Source organism: Microtus oregoni, unplaced genomic scaffold (genome assembly GCF_018167655.1).
Source record: "Microtus oregoni isolate MIOR12 unplaced genomic scaffold, Mior012 000046F_ref0000063, whole genome shotgun sequence".
Classification (NCBI taxonomy): Eukaryota; Metazoa; Chordata; class Mammalia; order Rodentia; family Cricetidae; genus Microtus; species Microtus oregoni.
Genome location: NW_024543220.1, coordinates 112080 through 127429, shown reverse-complemented (window position 1 = coordinate 127429; position 15350 = coordinate 112080). Strand labels below are relative to the sequence as shown.

The 15350-nt window shown below is 42.0% G+C and overlaps 1 protein-coding gene across 5 annotated transcripts in view; it reads right to left on the bottom strand.

Moving 5' to 3' along the window:
* The window catches only part of LOC121435597 (putative RNA-binding protein Luc7-like 2), a 58448-nt gene extending 46878 nt beyond the window's left edge, over window positions 1–11570 (bottom strand). For 2 of the 5 annotated variants that reach the window (XM_041635050.1, XM_041635052.1), the window contains exon 1: window positions 11124–11570. In XM_041635050.1, coding sequence (XP_041490984.1) covers window positions 11124–11184 — 61 coding nt within the window. In that variant the 5' untranslated portion in view covers window positions 11185–11570. Of the gene's footprint in view, window positions 1–4270; window positions 4372–7621; window positions 7641–7796; window positions 7881–11123 lie in introns of those variants that run through there. The other 3 variants (XM_041635053.1, XM_041635051.1, XM_041635054.1) reach the window with 3 other exon arrangements.
* Window positions 11571–15350: the final 3780 nt, after the last annotated feature.

Below are 15350 nucleotides of genomic sequence, written 5' to 3'. Positions count from 1 at the left end.
AAAAAAAACCTGAAACTGGCCAGGAGGTAGTGGTGCACGCCTGTAATTCCAGCATTCAGAGCACAGGCGGGTCTCTATGACTTCAAGGCCAGTCTGGTCAACAGAGCTGAATTCCAGGACAGCCAAGGCTACAAAGACAAACCCTGTGTGGAAAAATGGGCTCCAAAGCCACAGAGAAACCCTGTCTCAAAAAACAAAAACAAGGGGCTGGAGAGATGGCTCAGAGGGTAAGAGCATTGCCTGCTCTTCCAAAGGTCCTGAGTTCAATTCCCAGCAACCACATGGTGGCTCACAACCATCTGTAAAGGGGTCTGGTGCCCTCTTCTGGCCTGCAGGCATATACACAGACAGAATATTGTATACATAATAAATAAATAAATATTTAAAAAAAATAAAAAAACAAATAAATAAACCAAAAAAAAAAAAGGAAGAAGCTAGAGAAAGGGTTTACAGCAAATTTAAGATGCTAACAGAACAGTAATGATGGAAATATAAGAACAGAGATTCTAAAGAAACTCTATTCCAGGTTTGGAGAGATTGCTTAGTGGCTGAAAGCACTCACTGTTATTCCAGAGGTTCAGTTCCCAGCAACCACATGGTGGATCACAGCCATTTGTAAAAAGATCTGGCGCCCTCTTCGGGCGTGTAGGTTTACATGCTGACAGAATACTATATATAAATCTTTAAAAAAAGAAACTAGCCGGGCGGTGGTGGCACACGCCTTTAATCCCAGCACTTGGGAGGCAGAGGCAGGCGGATCTCTGTGAGTTCGAGACCAGCCTGGTCTACAAGAGCTAGTTCCAGGACAGGCTCCAAAACCACAGAGAAACCCTGTCTCGAAAAACCAGTAAGAAAAAAAGAAAGAAAGAAAAGAAAATGTGTTGCCAGATGGTGGCGGCACACACCTTTACACCCAGCACTTAGGAGGCAGAGGCAGGTGGATCTGTGAGTTTGAGGACAGCCTGGTTTACAGAGTGAGTTCCAGCACAGGCACCAAAACTACACAGAGAAACCCTGTCTCAAAAAACAAACTAAAGAGTGTTAAACATACATGTTTGTAAATATTTACATATTAGATTTTTGATCTTTCTGGGATTACTGGTAGGCTCATGCCTATGATCCAAGCACTCAGGAGACAGAGGCAGGATCACCACCTAAATTCAAAGATAGCTTGGGGGAGAGACAGAGAGAGACAGAGAAACAAACAAACAAATGAATCAAATACACCTCAAATTTCTAGGAAAAAGAATTAACTTGAAGAGAGAGGCAGGCAGGTCTTTGTGAATTTGAGGTTAGCTTGATCTATACGGGGATTTCCAGGGCAACCAAAACACAGAGACCCTATCTCAAACAAAACAAAAACAGAAAGACTAAAGCAAACTGGGGGACACCAAGCAAAGTAGTTGAGATTCTACTGCTATCAATGAATTATATCCTAAAGTTTGTCAACCAACAATCAATTAAAAACACTACTGTGGGGCTGGAAAGATGGTCCAAAAGTTAAAGAAACTTGAATGTTCCTGAAGAGAAAACCTAGCCTTGTTTTCCCACACCCACACCAGGCAAATCACAACTGCCTGTAACTCCAGTTCCAAGGGATCAAATGACTTTTTCTGCTCTCCTCTGGTACCGCTAACATGATGCACACATACAAACAGGCATACATACACAAATAAATTTAAAAGCAAAGAACAACACAAGTATCAAAAAACCACCAGCCATAAATATTTCCTCTAATACTACAAATTAAATTGTGACAGATTCATCATACTATCCAAGTTTCTAGTGCCTTAGATAAATCATCTCTTTCCTAGGAAGAATGTCCCTCTCTGTCCCCTTCCATAAACCAGAATCATGCTCTCCCCGGGGTTTCTATTGTCGTGTTCCTATTTCACATTGCCACTGTTAGTAACATCTTAAGAACTGGTGACTCTCATGAACCAAAACACTGAAGAAAAAACTGAGAAGCCAAGTTAAATAAAGTGATTTCATTCTGCAGGTCTAGATGACCTCCCTAGAGATAACTGAGAATGTTCCATTTCAAAAGTTTGTCATTTCTGGTTAGTCATTCCTACTCATGGGCCAGGATATATGCTGGATATATACTGGCAAATAACTTTACATCTTTTTTTTAAGTTATAAAATGATTGACCTATTAGCTCAGGCTTCTTATTAAACTCTACATCTTATATGAATACCTAGAACAGTATTTTCCAAAATATGGAGTTGGCACAAGGTTTGGGGTGTTTTTCAATTTTGTCAAGATACTTACCAAAGAGAATGAAACATTAACTCAACAAAGAAGTTTCTATTGGCAATATTATTCTATTTAATATACCTGACAAATTCTAACCTTTAATATATGGAATTCTAACAAGCTAAACATGGTAATGTATTCCCTCAATCCCAGCACTTGGGAGGCAGAAACTGGCAGATCTCTGTGTTGAGGCCAGCCTGTTGTATTGAGTTCCAGGCTAGTGAGAGCTACACAGTGAAACTCTGTCTCCAAAAAAAAAAAAAAGTTCAACTGTATCATTATCATTATAACATGCCTTTTTATTTGTATTTATTTTTATGGCAATACAAATATCTTTCTATAATTAACTTAAGCAGGGGTTTGAGGCACAGGCCTGTAATGTCAACTGCTTGAAGAATCAGTACCACAATTTAGAAATCTGCCTGGAACAACAGAGGATGATAAAGGCCAACGTGGAACGCACACCAAAACCTTGCTTTAAAAAATAAATAAATAAACAAATAAATAAATAAATCCAGCCAGCCAGCCATGGCACAAACCTTTAATCCCAGCACTCAGAAGGAAGAGGCAGGCAGATCTCTGTGCGTTTGAGGCCAGTCTGATCTATAGAATGAGTTCCAAGACAGGCTCCAAAGCTACAGAGAAACCCTGCCTCGAAAAAAACAAAAACAAAACAAAACAAAAAAACCTTCAAAAATCAAGAGATGAAATATAATACAAGCAGTGCAGTGTTCTTTGTTGAAGGCCAGCCTAGTTTCAGGACAGCCAGATCTACATAGGGAAAATCTGTCTTGAAAACAAACGAACAGAAAGAAAAAAGAAAATTATTAATACAAAACAAAAACATAAACAGTAAGGGTGGGAAATATTTATCTACAATAGGATTTCTTGAATTTTTAGTTACATCAAAACTGTAAGAGCAGAGGGAGACGGCCTGTAAGTTTGAGGCCAGACTAGTCTACAAGAGCTAGTTCCAGGACAGGTTCCAAAGCTACAGAGAAACCCTGTCTTGAAAAACAAATTTTTCTTTTAGAGGCTGGACAGATGACTCAGAGGTTAAGAGCAACGGCTGCTCTTCAAAGGGTCATGAGTTCAATTCCAGCAACCACATGGAGGCTCACAACCCTCTATAGTGAGATCTAGTGACCTCTTCTGGCACGTAGGCATACATACAGAACACTGTATACATAATAAATAAAATCTTTTTGAAAAAGCAAAAACAAAAACTGTAAGAACCAGGCATGGTATCGCATGCTTTTAATCTCAGCACTCAGGACACAGGGAGAGTTGGATCTCTGTTCCAGGCCAGTCTACTTTAGGTTAGTTTAGATAAGGAGTTTCAAGGCCACACAAACTCAAGTCTCCAAAAAAAAAAAAAAAAAGAAAAAGAAAAAAAAAATAGATTTCTGGCCCCGCCTCAAGAATAAGAATTTGAGCTGGGGGGTGGCGGCCTGTGCCTTTAAAGAGGCAAGAGGATCTCTATGAGTTCAAGGACAGCTTGGTCGACAGAGCAAACTAGAGCTACCAAGAGAAACTGTGGGGGAGGGAAGTTAACTGTGTATGTAACTGTGGCTAGTCTGCGATCTAGAACAGTAGCCAACAAATGTTTTGATTTGGGGGGTTTGGAGTTTGAGACAGTTTCACTCTGTAACCCAGATTGACCTCAAACACAGAAATTCTCCTGCCCAGCCTCCCACTAGGCAGGATTACAGGTATGAGCCACTATATCTGGGAAATGAGCATTTATTTGTAAAGCACTTGCCGAGGGTTATAACAATTCATACTTCTAAAAATAAATAAGTTTAAACCTTTATTTAAAACATCTTTAAGCACTAACAGCAAAGGGCATAATATATAAACAGCATGACAGTCTACAGTACAAAACTTGATACACTATGCATCCTCCATAACTATCCACCCTCCCTACTCAGAAGCCAAGTGTTGAATAGTTTAAAATATAAAATTGAGGCCTACAGAAATGAGGTCTCAAGAAAATAAAAACAAACAATTTACCATATTCTTGAGACAGGACAAAAGATTCAGCAAGGGCAGCTGGTTAAATTCTTTTCACGATGAGTCAAATAGGTCAAACATCAGTTGTACATGGTTCACAACTAAATTAAAAAATATGGGTCAATAGTGTTTTCTACAAAAAAAGTTCTTTTTCTGATCAATGTTAAGAAATAAAATATAACATTTAATCAATTGACTGAGCTGTATGTCACTTTCTGATGCTTTTGACTTGTTAAGTTATTCAGCTAAACCAAAACCATGATGTAAATTTTAATTTTTAAAATATTACTTTCCTCTATATCCTCAATAATACTACAAAATTAATCTATGTTAGACTTGCCTTCCCATTTCTACCCAAGCAGTCACTAGTAAATTATCATTTAAACCCAAAAGAACAGGAGTAGAACAATGAATGGCACATGCCTGTAGTCCCAGCTATTTGGGAAGCTAAGGTTGGAGGATTGCTTGTGTCTTAGGAGTTTCAAGACCAGTATAAAACAAACAGCTGGAGCAATAACTTCACTGCTAATGTGCTTTTCTTCAAGCACAAGTTTGATCCCTAGAACCCATGTAAATCAAAGTTATCCATAGTGGTACACACTTGTAAATGCCAAACTGCCTAGAGAGAGACAGACGAAGCTGTTGTTCTCTGACCTCTACACATACATACCTGCATGCACAGACACATACCCACGCATACCCACCAAAAAAGGAACATTTTTTTTGTGTGTGTGAGGGAGGCCAGGGCTAGGGTGTTAAAGTGGTAAGATTCTTATCAGAAACTTACCCTGCAGAATTCTCTCCCTCATTTTTTTCTCCAACCAGATGTTCTAACTTCTTTCATCTTCTTGCCTACAATTTCTTCATATACTGATTAGGGTGAGCAGAACTGTTTATATTTCCTCAAATTCAGCACTGACCTACTGCTTTAAGCATCTTTTTAAAATTTTTTGTTTTTTTGCAACCTAGGCTAACCTCTCACCATCTTCCTGCTTCAGCCTCCCAAATGGTAGAGGATTAAAAACGTAATCCTTCCAGGTTTACAAATTCACCTTTTTGGGGACGGGGGATTTTGCTTTTTGTTTGTGACAGGCTCTCACTCTGTAGCCCAGCCTGGAATTCTAGGTACTCCTGCTTCAGTCTCTCAAGTGATGGGATTACAGAGGTATGTGTCACTTAGTCTTGCCACACTTCATTTAGTGTTAAGCCATCTATATATATATGTTTGGTTTCATTGCTTGTCTGAACCCTCAGCAACTTCAGGTTTCACTCTTAGCATGTTACTGTACAAAGATTCGATGAACCTCAGCATGATAACACATACTTGCTTTTGTAGTCCCCATTCTAAATACTTTTAACCTTAGTTGACACCCTCCTTTACCTAAAAACATACTTGCCACTCACAGTGCTTGCACATACACACAAAATAATCTTTCTTCTTTTATTTTATTTTTTTACCTGAAATATTGTCTCAGAAACATAGGCTTACTTGAGGAGTGCTAAACTGCAGAGTTCCAAGACAACAGTTCTATAAAGTGAGACTATCGTTTTCTGGGCTATTCTGTAGATAGAATTATTATTTAGAATTCAAAATGCAAAATGAGGGGTGAAACTTTTAACTGATCACTGTTTTGGAGATTCCTGAACCCTGACAAAAATCAGTTACAGACACTGGAAAACTGGCCTTAGGTTTACTAAATTTTTTATGTTAAAAGAATGAACATGCTCTAGACTATGAAATATCCTATGATTATGCTTTTTAAAATGTGTACTTGGACAGTAAAGGCTGTACCTCTTTTACTTAAATGAAATGAACCAAGTATGATAAAAGGATGGCTTACAACTAACCAAGATATGATTCATTAAGATGAGAAAAAAATTAAGAGAGTATGTGTGTTGATGACAAGAGAAACTCATATTACAATAAAGATGATTTTACAATGAAGATAACCCACAGAAGAAAAACACTACAAATCTTTGATTCAATAATTTTGCAAAGGTACTGTTCTATTGACACAGATTAGATCCATTAGTTAAGCTTGTGTTAAGAACAGGTAAATTATTTTCTGCACAGCACTTTCCAAAGCATATTACCTAAAATGACTATCCTTTCAATTTTATGTTATCACACATTATATAACTGAATAGCAGTTAAGATTAACATTCTGTATTAACTGAAGTATTATCATACAGCTCAATAAAATTACTACCTCAAATAGCTAAAATTATCTAATATTTTTTATATGTTTTTAGTGCTATGCTGATTCGGTTTTCTGAGATGGTGTCTCTTGAAGCCTGGGGTAGCCTCAAACTAAGTATGTAGCTGAGTCTGGAGCACTCCTGATCCTCTTGCTTCCGCCTTCCAAATGCTGGGATCAGAGGAGGGCCCCATGCACAGCAATCATGATCTTCTACTCCAAGAACACTGACTTGACAGAAGAGCCCTGCTGGAGTTACAGAGCCACTGGAGCACCCTTTGTCCCCCAGGGGAGGATTGTTGCACATGCTAAGAAAGTACTCCACTGCTGAGATACATCCCCAGCTGAAGGCAACTTTAGTCTGATCAAAACAGTCCATCATTATGGATGATACCACACAATTCTATTTCTATGATCTATACTATATATATATACCTCACCATTCCTGGTTCATTTTAACCTTTCAGATATGGGTTGTGCTCCCATTTAAACCAATTTTAAAACATGGTACCTTCAGAATAACCTTCTGTAACTTCACACTTCTACATTTAGGATGTAATCTAGGCCCAGGTCCTAGGCCTAAGGGTACAGTTCAGTGGCTCAGAGCTTCCCTAGCATGTGCAAGGCCCAGAGTTTGAGCCCTATCACTGGGGGTGTGGGTGGTACTCCAGTCCACCTCAATTTTATTTAGTTCTCATTAATTGTACCTTCCTAAGTCTTTCTGGAATCATGGCCAGAGACTTATAACCAACCAAACTATGTGCTCACAAAGAGACTTTATGCCAATGGACATTCTTGCAATTAATTCTATCTAGTCAAAATGACTATGGTCTGTTTGAGGGCACTGAACTGTTTTCTCTCAACTGCCACAAAACAACTCTTAAAATGTTCCTTTAAATTTCCTATGTGGTCCCTCCTGCTAGCATCTAGAATAAGTTCAGGGAAAGCAAATTATCTCTCTTTTCTAAAAATAAGATTTTAAAAATGTAATTAATCTTAAACTTAAGGTAAAATATTAGTAATGGTATCCGCTTGTGACTTTTTCAAAAAAATTATTTATTCAACATTTTTTAGTGTTAACATAGGAAATTATATGGCTTTCCATATAACAAATTATATATTTAACTTGAAGGAAAAAGGTTATGTGACTTACCCAAGCTTCTAATTAGAAACCAGGTCTCCTGAGTCTCAGCCCAGTGTTCTTTTCCTTAACTTATAATGTATTATTAGAAAATTCCAAATATAGACAGACCCCCAGTTACATGGGTTTGAGTTACACTGATTCACATATACAAACTTTATATAGTGTGACCAATGTTTCAACTCACGCGGTACCCTGCTTCCATTTATGCAGTATGCCAGGCATCGGCACGATTTTCAGTGGCACACAGGCGGTTGCCACCACCAGGGCCCTAGGCAAAATTGCAAAGAAGGCAAAGTTTGTCTTTGGCCCTCCCATCTCCCTTATGCATTTCTTTCCCACCTCCTGGTCATCCCCCTGCCCAACCTCCCAATGCCACCATGCTGCCCTTCTGACTGTCCAAATCCCCCCCCCACTCACCAAGGACTCCTTTCTTGAAGTGCCCAGTAATCCAAGTCATCTATTTTACTACCACCATAACTCCTATTCCTGATATGCTAATAAGGTTTGAGTCACCTAAGTGATTAACTGATTTAAGTAACTGAAGTTGCACTTAACCAAGAGTTAAAATGGAATTAAAAACTTTTAGAAAAGTGAGAGGGAAGAAATCTTTGCAAAGAGGGAGCAACATTTTCCCAGAGAACCAGGATTCCTTTACCATTTCAAATTCCTTCACAAATTCAAAACTAAAGGATAGGGGGTAACTGCCATCTTAGGTACCACTACGCAACTGCTCTTTTATAGTTCATCTACAGGGACAAACAAAACCAAAGCGCCTTTAAATACCCACCCTCACCTACCTTTCCATCTCTCTCCCACTTTCTGGGTCCCCAGACCAAACACACAAACAGCATTTTTGGTAAGCTGTCTGTGTATGTAACACAAGATTTTCCACTAAATGGTTCAAATTACATGGTACTATTCAGTGACATAGTTCCTATTGAATATCCCTATACTTCCCTATCCTTAGATAACTTTAAGTTTATTGTATGAAAAAAACAAAATCATTAATTACATATTTATTAAATGTGATAAGAAGGAAATGTAATATATTATCCTGCATGTATGAAAGAACAGGGGTATCTAAAAAGTCTTTTTTGTTTTATTGCGTTATGGTCTCACTGTACTACCATACCTGGCTAAATATTCAATCATTTCTTCCCACTTTTTCATACATATAGTTTGCTCCTTTTTTGTTGTTGTTCAAGCAGGGTTCTGTCCTAATTCGGACTAGATTGTAACTAGGTAGCCTAGGCTAGCCTTGAAGTCACTGAAATCCTCCTGCCTCAGTTTCCCACCAGGCCAGAATTGATGTTTCTTCTGAATCAATACAGCACTGAAAATGGAATCATTTCAACTAAATACTATTGTTTACTCATAAACATGAGTTCAACCATAAGTTCAACTGATCTAGAGAATTAAAAAGATATCCAGGGACAGAGACACAAATGTAAATTTAAATACAATGAATTTTAATAATCCAGCTTCCTGCCAGTACTACACAGAAACAAATTTATACATATACATACATATTGTATTCAGTTTTGCAATGCTAGAGGGGCTGTTATCAGAGAATTGTTACCTTGATAGTTCATAGTTGCCTTGCTCCAACTACCCTCTGGAGTAATATAAGGGAATCCTATCTATGCAAAAGATACCAATAATGGCATCCATCCAAATTAAAAAGGACTGCAAAAAGTAAGTCTCAAAGTTTCTAAAATGTTATTACAAAGATGAATTGTTAAGATCCTATATGAAGCCCCTTCTAAACACCCTCTCTCTGGATGGAAAAGATACAGGTTACGATGTTAAGACATGCTGCAATTATAAGCATTCTTACCCAAATATTTTCAGTTAGGTTATTCCAGTGGTGTTTGTAATTAACGTTAATTTTCAAGGGATTACTTACTAAACACAATTCTTACTTTCCAATTATTCCCTCCTCTATATACAATAAATCTGTTATCCACCTCATTCATCTTAATGTTCTAGTAAGAAAAGTTCCCAGTGAGTTTTATTAAAACTTAACCATTCACTGAAAGCAGTGTCAGTATTGCTAAAAAAGATTTGAAATAGGTTTTATCTCAACATGATTTACAACTAAGCTAAATATATATATAATATGTTTTCTGATAAATTAAACAACTTATCAAAATATATTTTGATTGCTAAAAAATTTGCCCAAACGAGTTTTTAGAAGTCATGATTTCGACTGGTTTTTTGTTTGTTTGGTTTTTTGAGGCAGGATTTCTCTGTAGCTTTGGAGCCTGTCCTGGAGCTAGCTCTTGTAGACCAGGTTGGCCTCAAACTCACAGAAATCCGCCTGCCTCTGCCTCCCCAGTGCTGGGATTAAAGGTGTATAACACCAGCATCCCGCTTTTAATTTTTTTTTTTTCTTGAGGGGAGGTTTCAAGACAGCATTTCTCTGTAGCTTTGTATCCTGTCCTGGAACTTGCTCTGTAGACTAGGCTGGCCTTGAACTCACAGAGATCCGTACGTCTCTGCACCCTCAGTGCTGGGATTAAAGGCGTGCACCACCACAATCTGACTTTGGATTGGTTTTTAAGTAAGTACTGAACTTTGACATTTTTGAAAGTACAATACTAATTATCACCCAAAAGCAACATTTCATCACTTTAGAAATTATCTAAAACAAAGAATAATTCAATGCGTAGATAACGCAATATAAAAATTCTAACCTAACTGCATTTTTAAAAGCCCTTTGTTTCCTTCAATTCTACTTCGGTAAGCCTCAGATTTCCAAAGTAGCTGTGTTAAGGGCACACGTAAAATCTGTCAATATTTACTAAGAAAGCTTCTATTAAATTGTCTAACAAAATGGAAGTCTCTCGGGAAAAAATAGGCCTAAACACTTTCCTACTTACAAAATGGGGTCAAACACGCCCACCTTAAGAAACCATGGTTTGGGTCAGATTTTCCACCAAAAAAAAAAAAAAAGAGAGAGCGAGAAAGGAAAAAAAGGTTGATTCTGGAGGGCTCGACGAGGCGTCCCTGGAACTGGGGGTTTTAGTAAAGGTTTCGGAGACTCAGGGGAGGAGGTGCTTCTCTGCACACTCTAGAGGGCGGCGACGAGGGGTGATCTTTCCGAAAGCCCAGGGTGAAAAAGCTAGAGCTGGGGGCGGAGGCCTTAGCGCTCCGCCGGTCCCCGGTGAACAGTCAAAACTGACCGCCCCACTAGGCAAGACCGCCTAGCGAGCTTCCACACCCGGCCAAGTCAACAGCAAAAAAAAAAAAAAAAGCACAAACTCTCCTTTCTGCGTCCAGGCCCCGCCTCGCCCCATTGGCAGCCATTCCCGCCAATCCGCACAGACACCGCCCCCAAGCCCGCCTGCCGAGCCCTGATTGGTCTGGATGGGAGCCCAGGACCTCGTGTTACCAATCTGGGAGCCCCCTTACTCCACCGCACGCACGCGCCCGGTGCTCCCCCGGAGGCCTTCCCCCCCGCACCGGCCGCGTCCCCTCCCCCACCCCCAGGGCTCTGGCAGCGACTTACCGTCCCGGGAGGTGCCCATTAGCTGGTCCAGCATCGCGCGCATCTGGGCCTGCGCCGACATGGCGGCGGCGGAGCGAGCGGGCGGGCGACTGAGCGGACGGGGGTGGGGCGCCGAGCGGGCCCTGGCGGGCGGGGGGAACGAGAGGAAGGGGTGGGGGAGGTGCGGCGCTGTCTCGGTGGCCGCCGCGGCCTCGAGGCCTGCGTGTGGGGAGACGGAGAAGTCGCGGGAGTGTCCGGGTTGCGCTCCTCACGACGGCGTGGACGCGGAAAGTGGCAGCACCCTCGAGAGCAAGCCCTCGCGTCCTCGCTCTCCGTCAGGTTCCTGAGACAGGCGCGACACGGGCTTACGCCGACTCTCGCCGCCTCCCGACACCGACACCCGCCAGAAGCCGTCAACCCCCCCTAGCGAGCTCTGACGCCGCTCGCCACCGCCGCCACCGCGACGGGAGCGCGCACGTCGCTCGCGCCGAGTCGTTTCCCGTGAGGTTTCGGCCAATCGCCACGCAGCTGGCTTTGCCCCGCCCTGCCCCTCCCGCGAAGAGGTCCGCCCTAACGGCCGCTGGGCGCGTGCACGCGCGCTGGCCCCGCCCCTCTGGGCCCAGGTCTCGCGAGAGCGTTGCTCTTTCGCCCACCCTAGAGCCGGCTGGGCCCCCGGGACTAGGTCCTGCGCTGCAGACTGCCTGGTGGCATGTAGGCCTTCTCTGCTGGCTGCGCTGGCGGCCCAGCCCCAAATTAGCAAGTGCCAAGCTTAGAGCGAGTCGGAGTAAGTAGTTGGGCTGAAGTTCTCAGGGTTGGTGCTCTCTGGACGGACGCTGCCAGTGTCGCGAACCCGTAGGAGGGCCCGGGCCGAGCCGAGGACGCCTAACCTTTTCCTCCGGCTTTTAGCCACTGCCCCTTATCTGTGTCCTAGCTGGGACACGTCAGGTTCAGGAAATAACACGCGAAATCAGCACACTGGAGAGCAGGCCTCCCGACCCTATTGCTACGTTCAGGACAACTGAAAGCTGCTAGTCTAAATTCGAGTCTGCAAGTGAGAACTGGGGCAGGCCGTATTGCACAGCGGCGCGTCGGCTGCAGGGCCCTCCGGACAGCCTCGTAGCTCCCTGGCAGGCTGGCGCCCTGCACTCTTGCTAACTGCGGTAGCTGATTTCTTAATCTTACCCCTGGTGGGGTGACAGAACAACTCATTCTCGTGAGGCCCAAGTGAGCCAACGGGAAATACCTAGGCCACGACTGCGTGCTGGTTTTACAAACTGGCCAAAAAAATTAAGGTGAAAAGTCACTACTTTCTAGATACTTAGGAGGGAAATGGTTTTTTTTTTTTTTTGCTTCTTTCTTTCTTTCTTTTTTAGTTTCATTACAATTGCACACACATTCAGCAAATTAAGTACATACTGGACCAATAGAAACTATAGTAATGCTATCCAGTAATTTGCAAAAAAAAAAAAAGCAATTATTGCCGGCGGTGGTGGTGGCGCACGCCTTTAATCCCAGCAGGCAGAAGCAGGTGGGTGTGTTTTTTTAGGGACATAAAAGTCTTCCGAAATTCCAATATTGCCCATTCCTCAAATTCCTCACCCTTTTAGTTCAAGACACAAAACAATCAGTGAATGTCTGGACGACCAAGATTTCCTCTTCTGATTTGTGAGCCCACTCGGGTAACGTACTGTAACTTTTCAACCCTGGGATCAATCAAGAGGGACCAGACAGGCAGCCAGCTGCCAATTAGAGAATACAGGAGCCCAGGGCTTCCTGCGTACCCCTGATTCCATAACGAGCTTTATCTAAATGCAGCTCATGCTGACAGTGGACCAAATGACTTATTCCTTACACTGTGTAGCTCAATCAAGCTGCCCTGAAACTTGCCATCCGGCCTCAGCTACCCTAGGGTTAGGCGTGTGCCACTATGTCCGGTTCAAAAACGCTAAATTCAGCCGGGCGGTGGTGGCACACGCCTTTAATCCCAGCACTCGGGAGGCAGAGGCAGGCGGATCTCTGTGAGTTCGAGACCAGCCTGGTCTACAAGAGCTAGTTCCAGGACAGGCTCCAAAACCACAGAGAAACCCTGTCTCGAAAAACAAACAAAAAACAAAACAAAACAAAACAAAAAAAAAAAAAACGCTAAATTCTAAACAATTCCAAAATACTTGCAGATTTTGAAAATTGTTGTACAAAAAGGGCTGAAGAGAGCCTTAGAGATTAAAAGCATTGGCTGCAGAGGACCCAAGTTCTCAGTTCCCATCAGCCACATGGCGGCTCATAACCCTCTAACTCTAATGCCAGAAGATCTGATATTGTCTTCTGGCCTCTAAAGGCGCCATGAATACATATATGGACATACATACACTGAGGTAAAACACTCATGCATAAAAATGTTTTTAAGAAGGAAATTGATGTAAAATGGTAGAAAACTGTACAAATTAAATATATTCTAGAAAAAATGCACTATTATGAACAGTATTATCCTGAGAAATGAATTCTTAGAAAAAGCACTAAAAGACTGAGTAATTAATTGTTTGAGGGGATTTTAGTGAGTTTTTTTGAGATGACCTCACCATGTAACTGTGACTGGCCTGGAACTAACTTAAACCAAACTCAAAGAGATCTGCCTGCCTATGCCTTATTACCAAGTGTTTTGGTTTGTAGGGTTAAATCCAATTAAAAAAAAAATTGCCGGCAGTGGTGACACATGCCTTTCATCCCAGCACTCGGGAGGCAGAAGCAGGTGGATCTAAGGGTCAGCCTGGTCTACAAGAGCTAGTTCCAGGACAGGCTCCAAAGCGACAGAGAAACCCTGTCTCAAACAAACGAACAAACAAAAAATTTATTTTGTGTGCTACAGTGTAGGGATCAGGACAGTTTCAGAGCTGATTCTCTACTACCATGTGAATCCCAGGAATCAAAGCTTGGCAGGCTTGGTGGCAAGTGTCTTTACCTGTTGAGCCATCTTACTGCCCCAAATCCAGAGTCTTGAGCATGCTGAACATGCCTTCTATCATTAATCTGCATCCACCTTCTATTGTTGGGTTTTATATATTCAGTGGTCATATCGTCACTTTCCTTTTCATCCCCTCCGACACCCCGGCCTTTCCATTTGGGATCATTTGCTTTTGTTTGAAGATTTCTTTAGGTTCTGCAAACCGCTGCCCAGAAACTGAATACACACCACTGCCTTGTTTGGTTTGGGGTTGGGAGAGTCGCTCTTTTGGTTTTGTTGGTTGACTGGTTAGTTTAAAGTAGGGTCTCACTTTGTAGCCCTGGCTGGCCTGGAACCCATTAGACCAGGCTTCCCTCAAACTCATAGAGATCCACCTGCCTTTTCGTCCTAGGTCCTGGGATTAGAGCTATTCAATACTATGACTAACTGCTTTTGAATTTTGTAAAACAGGGTCCAGGCTGACCTTAAACTTGCTGTGTACTGGAGGATAGCCTTGAAATGGTCATGTTGCCTCCATCTGTCAAGTGCTGAGATTCCAGCTCAGCGGTACTGTGTTTCTAATCAGCTTTCACTGGAACACTTCCAGGCTCACACTGCTATCTACACTAGCTTTCGCCCTGTAACCAAGAGTTGTAAGGGTAGAAGACGCTATACTCTATGACCTGCAAGACTTATTCTTTATGGACATTTACCTCCCCTGCTTCAGAGTTTGCTTTTGTTTTTGACTGCTAGTAAATTCCATTTTTGTTCATCTGAAAAGATGTTTATTCTGTTGCAGTATTAGATAATTTTTTATTCTGCAACTCCCAAGAAGTCAGGTTTCAGGTTATCCTCACTCCTTAATGTTAGCTACTTAAATTTTGGGGGTTTTGAAGTATACATGTTTCTTCCGTCTTCTAGGAGTTCAATGACAATTGTATTGAGAATCCACGAAGCCCCCTCTCCCCCGACCCGTAAGGAAAAAAAAAAAAAGCCAATCCTGGTGACAAATGTCTGTAGCACTTGAAAAAAAGGAAGCATGACGATCAGAAATTCAAAGCCAGCCTTGGCCTCATAGTGAGTCCACTAATCCAGGTTACAGTGAACTTGCCTTAGAAAGAAAGAAAGAGCGGATCTCTCTGAGTTCGAGACCAGCCTGGTCTACAGAGCTAGTTCCAGGACAGGCTCCAAAGCCACAGAGAAACCCTGTCTCGAAAAACCAAAAAAGGGAACTGGAGAGGTGGCTCAGCGGTTAAGAGCATTGCCTGCTCTTCCAATTCCCAGCAACCACATGGTGGCTCACAACCATC